At 39.9% G+C, this 7,500-nt stretch overlaps 2 protein-coding genes across 2 annotated transcripts in view; one reads left to right on the top strand and one right to left on the bottom strand.

The window, feature by feature from the left end:
* The window catches only part of LOC135095708 (mitochondrial DNA helicase-like), a 17,952-nt gene extending 12,066 nt beyond the window's left edge, over positions 1-5,886 (top strand). The window contains exons 18-24 of the mRNA XM_063996720.1: positions 143-275; positions 1,226-1,376; positions 2,204-2,353; positions 3,274-3,462; positions 3,898-4,089; positions 4,887-5,021; positions 5,473-5,886. Coding sequence (XP_063852790.1) covers positions 143-275; positions 1,226-1,376; positions 2,204-2,353; positions 3,274-3,462; positions 3,898-4,089; positions 4,887-5,021; positions 5,473-5,658 — 1,136 coding nt within the window. The 3' untranslated portion in view covers positions 5,659-5,886. The remainder of the gene's footprint in view (positions 1-142; positions 276-1,225; positions 1,377-2,203; positions 2,354-3,273; positions 3,463-3,897; positions 4,090-4,886; positions 5,022-5,472) is intronic.
* A 453-nt stretch (positions 5,887-6,339) lies between these two features.
* Positions 6,340-7,500, bottom strand: part of LOC135095644 (actin-binding Rho-activating protein-like) — a 3,377-nt gene continuing 2,216 nt past the window's right edge. The window contains exons 5-6 of the mRNA XM_063996600.1: positions 7,434-7,500; positions 6,340-7,117 (exon numbers count right to left, since the gene is read on the bottom strand). The exon at positions 7,434-7,500 is cut by the window's right edge and continues 26 nt beyond it. Coding sequence (XP_063852670.1) covers positions 7,004-7,117; positions 7,434-7,500 — 181 coding nt within the window. The 3' untranslated portion in view covers positions 6,340-7,003. The remainder of the gene's footprint in view (positions 7,118-7,433) is intronic.

Below are 7,500 nucleotides of genomic sequence, written 5' to 3'. Positions count from 1 at the left end.
ACTTTTATAACAGATGATGATGATGATGCGCTCTCTCTCTCTCTCTCTCTCTCTCTCTCTCTCTCTCTCTCTCTCTCTCTCTCTCTCTCTCTCTCTCTCTCTCTCTCTCTCTCTCTCTCTCTCTCTCTCTCTCTCTCTCTAGATGTGTCAACGTTGGAGCAACACATTGCGACCTATGACCTGACAGAGGTGCTTGTGTGGTGTCGCGGCCTTCCCCCTCCACGCCCCCTCCTGCTTGCCCTCATCCAGACTGGGGTGGCTTGTTCTCTAGTACAGTGAGTATGTGTGTGCGTGTATGTGTGTGTGTGTGTGTGTGTGTGTGTAGAAGTAGTAGTAGTAGTAGTAGTAGTAGTAGTAGTGTTATCAATTCAACTATACAAATAAAATCTGACTCAACCTAACCTAACCTAACCTAACCTAACCTAACCTAACCTAACCTAACCTAACCTAACCTAACCTAACTTAACCTAACCTAACCTAACCTAACCTAACCTAACATAACTTAACCTAACCTAACCTAACCTAACCTAACCTAACCTAACATAACTTAACCTAACCTAACCTAACCTAACCTAACTTAACCTAACCTAACTTAACCTAACCTAACTTAACCTAACCTAACCTAACCTAACCTAACCTAACCTAACTTAACCTAACCTAACCTAACCTAACCTAACCTAACCTAACATAACTTAACCTAACCTAACTTAACCTAACCTAACTTAACCTAACCTAACCTAACCTAACTTAACCTAACCTAACCTAACCTAACTTAACCTAACCTAACCTAACCTAACCTAACCTAACCTAACCTAGCCTAACCTAACCTAACCTAACCTAACCTAACCTAACTTAACCTAACCTAACCTAACCTAACTTAACCTAACTTAACCTAACCTAACTTAACCTAACCTAACCTAACCTAACTTAACTTAACCTAACCTAACTTAACCTAACCTAACCTAACCTAACCTAACCTAACCTAACCTAACTTAACCTAACCTAACCTAACTTAACCTAACCTAACTTAACCTAACCTAACCTAACTTAACCTAACCTAACCTAACTTAACCTAACCTAACCTAACTTAACCTAACCTAACCTAACCTAACCTAACTTAACCTAACCTAACCTAACCTAACCTAACTTAACCTAACCTAACTTAACCTAACCTAACTTAACCTAACCTAACCTAACTTGACCTAACCTAACCTAACTTCCGCAGGTCAGCCGAGAACGACACACCTGTTTACCTCAAATCAGGGACAGAGATAAAGACATCCCTGAACAAGACCATTCCTGTCCTGTCCAGCGCCACCACAACCTTCTCTCAGATCAAAGATAAAGTGTATTACAGGCTCACACATAAGGAAGAGGTGCGTTTGGGTGTGTTTTGGGGTGTTTGGATGTGTTTGGGAGTGTTTTGGTTGTGTTTGGGGACATTTGGGTGTGTTTGGGAATGTTCTGGGTATGTTTGGGGACATTTGGGTGTGTTTTAAGTGTGTTTTGGTGTGTTTCGAGTGTTTTGGGTGTGTTTAGGTGTGTATTGGGGTGTTTGGGAGTGTTTTGGGGCGTTTGGGAGTGTTTTGGTTGTGTTTGGGGATATTTGGGTGTGTTTTAAGTGTGTTCTAAGTATTTTTTGGTGTGTTTTTGGTGTGTTTCAAGTGTTTTGGGTGTGTTTGGGAGTGTTTTGGGTGTGTATTGGGGTGTTTGGGAGTGTTTTGGTGTGTTTTGGGGAGTTTTGTGTGTGTTAGGGAGTGTTTGAGTGTATTTGGTGTGTTTTTTTGGGTGTTTTGGTGTGTTTTGGGGTGTTTTGGTGTGTTTTGGGGTAATTTGGAGTTGTTTTGATGTGTTTTGGGGGAATTTGGTGTGTTTGGTAAGGTTTGGGGTGTTTGAATGGTGTTTTGGGGTATTTGAATGTGGTTTGGAATGTTTTTGGGGTGTTTAAATGTGTTTTGGGATGTTTTGGGGTGATTGTGGGTGTTTTGATGTGTTTTTTTAATATTTGTGTTTTTCATGAGTCTTTTTGTGTGTTTGTATCTTATTTTAAGCTTTAAATGTGTTTTTGGTGTTTATACATGCAATTCAACCTAACCTAACCTAACCTGACACCCCTAGACATATTTTTTACATTTTTTATAAGCATTATTGTGTATTTGTGTTTTTTTTTAACCTAACCTAACCTGACACCCCCCACCCCCAGACATGCGGCGTCCAGTGGCGGAGGTTCGCGGGGCTCAACGACATCCTTCTGGGGCACCGGCCTGGGGAGCTAACAGTGCTGACTGGCCCAACAGGGTGCGGCAAGACGACCCTGATGGCTGAGTACTCCCTGGACCTGTGTTGCCAAGGGGTGAGGCTGTGCTGGGGTGTCGTGGGGTTGCCTTGCGGTGTTTTTTGTGTTTTTTAGGGTAAATTGGGGTGTTTTTGGGGGTTTTTAAGGTAAATTAGGGTGTTTTTTGGGTGTTTTTAGGGTAAATTGGTGTGTTTTGGGGTGTTTTTGGTGTTTAGGGTAAATTGGGGTGTTTTTTGGGGTTTTTAAGGTAAATTAGGGTGTTTTTTGGGTGTTTTTAGGGTAAATTGGTGTGTTTTTGGGGTGTTTTTGGGTGTTTTTGGTGTTTTTAAGGTGAATTAGGGTGTTTTTCGGGTTTTTAAGGTAAATTAGGGTGTGTTTGGCTGTTCTTGGGTGTTTTTAGAGTAAATTGGTGTGTTTTGGGGTGTTTTTGGGTGTTTTCGGTGTTTTTAGGGTGAATTGGAGTGTTTTTGGGTCTGTTTGGGGTTTCTAGGGTGTTTAAGGGATGTTTTTTGTGTTTTTAAGGTATATTGGAGTGTTTTTGTTTTTTTTGCGGTGTTTTTTGGGTGTTTTGGGGATGTTTTTTTGTCTATTAAGATAAATTGGAGTGGTTTTGTTGTGTGTTTGGGTGTTTCAAAGTACGTTTGGGGTGTTTTGGGGTGTTTTGGGGTGATTATTGAAATTTAGGGTGTTTTTTGTTATATATTAATTTTTTGAAGTCATCTTTGTGCCAACTTTTCTTATTTTTCCTGTGATTTTTAGTGTCTTTTTTTCTTTTTTTAAACCTAACCTAACACCCCCTAACCCACCCCCCTCCCCCCACACCTGCAGTCTATATCTCTCTGTTTATCTAATTTTATTGAAGTCCCTCATCTGTTTATTATTTTCTATTAATTTACTTTATTCATTTATTTTTTTTTTCAACGTAACTTAACCTAACCTAACACCTCTCTCTCTCTCTCTCTCTCTCTCTCCTGCAGGTTCCGACGCTGTGGGGAAGCTTTGAGGTAAGTGTGGTGAGGCTGTGTGAGGTAATGCTACAGCAGTACTCTGGCTCACCGCTGCCTCAGGAGCTACACCAGTTCAACACCTTGGCTTCACAGTTCTCCACACTGCCTCTCCACTTCCTCACCTACCACGGCCAGCATGATGTGAAGGCGGTGGTCAAGGTGGGTGTGTGTAGGGGTGGACTGGGGCAAGGGGTGTGTGGGTGGAGGGAGGGAAAAGGAATGTTTGTGTGGGTTGGTTAGGTTAGGTTAGGTTAAGTGTGTGTGTGTGTGTGTGTGTGTGTGTGTGGTTTGGGCTTGTTAGGTTATGTTAAGTTAGGTTAAGTGTTTGTGTTTTTGTGTGTGTGTGTGTGTGTGTGTGTATGTGTGTTAGGTTTAGTATGGCTAGGTTAGATTAAGTTACATTAGTTTGGATTAAATTTGTGTGTGTGTGTGTGTGTGTGAGAGAGAGAGAGAGAGAGAGAGAGAAATAAGTTAGATTAAATTAGACTAAGTTACGCTAATTTAAATCAACTTTACACACATCTATCTACACACGTTAGAGACTAGCACACAATTTAAAATCAACCAAACTTACCCCTTTCCACCTCTCCACAGGCGATGAGGGAGGCGGTGCAGGTGTGGGGGGTACAGCACATCATCATCGACAACCTTCAGTTCATGCTTGGGACGGGAAAGTCTGGGTCCTCGGCAGAGAGGTGGTGGGAACAAGATTTAGCTGTTTCGAGTCTGAGAAGATTCGCGACTCAGACCGGCTGTCACGTTACTGTCATAGCTCACCCTAAGAAGGTCTGTGTGTGTGTGTGTGTGTGTGTTTGGGTGTGTGTTTGGGTGAGTTTTGGGTGTGTTTTGGGTGAGTTTTGATGTGTTTTGGGTGTGTTTTGGGTGAGTTTTGGGTGAGTTTTGATGTGTTTTGGGTGTGTTTTGGGTGTGTTTTGGGTGTGTTTGGGTGTGTTTTGGGTGTGTTTGAGTGTGTTTTGGGTGTGTTTTGGGTGTGTTTGAGTGTGTTTTGGGTGTGTTTGAGTGTGTTTTGGGTGTGTTTTGGGTGTGTTTTGGTATGTTTGAGTGTGTTTGGGTGTGTCTGAGTGTGTTTGAGTGTGTTTTGGGTGAGTTTTGGGTTGTTCTGAGTGTGTTTGAGTGTGTTTTGGGTGTGTTTGAGTGTGTTTGGGTGAGTTTGGGTGTTTTGGGTGTATCTGAGTGTGGTTTGGGTGTATTTGGGTGTGAATGAGGGTGTTTGGGAGTGTTTTTAGTGTGTTTGAATGTGTTTGGGTGTGTTTGGATGTGCTTTTGCTGTGTTTGGGAGTGTTTTGAATGAGTTTTGAGTGTGAGTGTTTTTTTCTAAATATTTGTGTTTTTTTGGGAGCTTTTGTGGGTGATTGATGTTTTTATGAATTTCTGGACTGTTTGTGTGTTTTTTTTAGAGTTTTGGGCAAGAAAAACGCACAAAAAAACATAATTTTCAATCTAAATGGAATGTTTTGATGTGATTTTTATTTATTTATTTTTTTTGCCCATTTATTTAATTTCTGCTATACAAATGTAATTCTCAGCTCTCATGTAATTGGTGTAATTCTATGTAATCGCAGGTACCAGAGGGCCAGCTGCTTGGGATTGACAGTGTGTTTGGAAGTGCCAAGGTCACACAGGAGGCAGATAATGTTATGATATTGCAGGTCAAAGCAGCGACCTCTTCCTTGACCTCTAGCAGAAAAGTCTTGCAAGTAAGTGTGTGTGTGTGTGTGTGTGTGTGTGTGTGTTTGAGTGTGTGTGTGTGTGTGTGTGTGTGTGTGTGTGTGTGTGTGTGTGTGTGTGTGTGTGTGTTAAATTTTCCTATTTTACTTTGTTTATTAATTTTCTTTCATATTAACACTAGTCTTGTCATGTCCTCCTCCTCCTCCTCCTCCTCCTCCTCCTCCTCCTCCTCTTCTTCCGACTCCTCCTCCTCCTTATCTCCATTACTTACCTCCCTCCCCACCACCACCACCTCCTCCTCCTCCTCCTCCTCCTCCTCCTCCTCCTCCTCCTCCTCCTCCTCCTCCTCCTCCTCCTTATCTCCATTACTTACCTCCTCCTCCTCCACCACCACCACCTCCTCCTCCTCCTCCTCCTCCTCCTCCTCCTCCTCAACCAAAACCTAACCTGACCTAACCCAACCTGACCTCTCTCCCCCAGGTGGTGAAAAACCGGTATGGGGGTCAGCTGGGTGACCTTCCCCTGCGGTTCCACAAGGACTCCCTGACCTTATCGTCGTGTTTCAGGCAAAAGGTCAGAGAGAGGTCACAGAAGGGAGAGAGAGAGGGAAGTGGAGGGTCTCTGAAAAAGATCAATATTAAAGGTTTGTCTAGATTAGGGTTGTAAAAGAGAGAGAGAGAGAGAGAACTTTCATCCCTCTCTCTCTCTCTCTCTCTCTCTCTCTCTCTCTCTCTCTCTCTCTCTCTCTCTCTCTCTCTCTCTCTCTCCTATGGTTTGTATTAAAGAAAACTCACTCAAATCTCAAAATTAGGTAAGAAAAATAGAGATTAGCTTTAAAATTGTGAAAAAAAGGAAGAAAATAAGAAAGAATTGTTGTTGTTGTTATTATTATTATTATTATTATTATTATTATTATTATTATTATTATTATTATTAGTGAGTGACCAAATAATGTTGCTTTAATAATTAGTAAAAAAAGACAGTTGTGTTCATAATAATAATAATAAAAGATTTAATGTAGTGTTGGGTTTCATTATTATTATTATTATTATTATTATTATTATTATTATTATTATTATTATTATTATTATTATTATTATTATCGGTTTTGTTATTACTACTACTACTACTACTACTACTACTATCACCACCACCACCACCACTACTAAGACCGAATTACCTACAAACAATAACAACTACAATTAAGATAACAATAGAATCAAGAAAATACTGATAATTATACAAAAAAAAACACTTTCACAAAACACACGTACATACATACATACATACATACATACATACATACAGACATACACTTTTAAAAGGACAAGGAAGTATATGAACAGGAAAGGTTGAAGAAAAGTTTATTATTACAAAAAAACACGTACATACGAACATACATACGAGTACATTCATAGTCACCTTTTTCATTTTTTATTTTTATTTCTACTTTTTAAAATGTATTCCTTAATTTTTACTTCATTATTTTCCTCGTTATTTCATCTTTATTCATTCACTTTATACATTATATATTAAAATACATACAGACATACAGACAGACAGACAGACATGAAAATATAAGCTCATTAAGATCAATATTCCATTTATTTATTAATTAATGCATATTTCAATTACTTAACACAACTATTAGTAAGCGTAGAGGTGCGTGCGTGTGTGTCTGTGTGTGTGTGTAGTAGTAGTAGTAGTGGTAGTGGTGGTGGTGCTAGTAGTGGTGATAGTAGTAGTAGTAGTAGTAGTGTGTGTGTGTCTTGTGTGTGTGTGTGTAGTAGTAGTAGTGGTAGTGGTGGTGGTGCTAGTAGTGGTGATGGTAGTAGTAGTAGTAGTAGTAGTAGTAGTAGTGTGTGTGTGTGTGTGTATAACTGAAAAAATAATAAAAAAAAAATCGACGGAAAGCAAAAAATAAATAAATAAAAAAAAAGCTTAAGATTTGGGTTTGCGTGCGTTTGCGTGTGTGTGCGTGCGTGTGCGGGCGTGCGCGGGCGAGTGGGTGTCAGCGCGGCGCCTTGTGACACACGCCCACGTCAAAATCTTGATCTTCATGAAGTTCGGCTCGAATTTCTTGTATAGGCCTTAGCAATTTGATAGGCACATGGTCGTCTCGCCGCTGAGAGAGAGAGAGAGAGAGAGAGAGAGAGAGAGAGAGAGAGAGAGAGAGAGAGAGAGAGAGAGAGAGAGAGATACGGTTAACTCCAGATATTGACAAAAAAAAAAGACAATATTTAATCAAAACACGGTAAAAAAAAAGCACAATTAATCTTCAACATTAAAAAGAATATTAAAAAAAACGAATCTAAACATATTCTAGAACTAAATGAATAAAATAACTAAACGAATCCACAACAAAAAAAAAAACGAAAAAGAAAAAAAATCGTAAATATCTCAAATGAAATACGAACAAGAGGTGAATTAAATAATTTTACCTGAAAGAGTGTTTCTCCTTCGAAGGTCAAGAGATTATATTTTCTGGCCCTCAACAGCATTCCCACC

This window comes from Scylla paramamosain, unplaced genomic scaffold, assembly GCF_035594125.1.
Source record: "Scylla paramamosain isolate STU-SP2022 unplaced genomic scaffold, ASM3559412v1 Contig1, whole genome shotgun sequence".
Lineage (NCBI taxonomy): Eukaryota > Metazoa > Arthropoda > Malacostraca > Decapoda > Portunidae > Scylla > Scylla paramamosain.
Note: the sequence above shows the minus strand (reverse complement) of the source record. Positions and strands in the feature narration are given on the sequence as shown.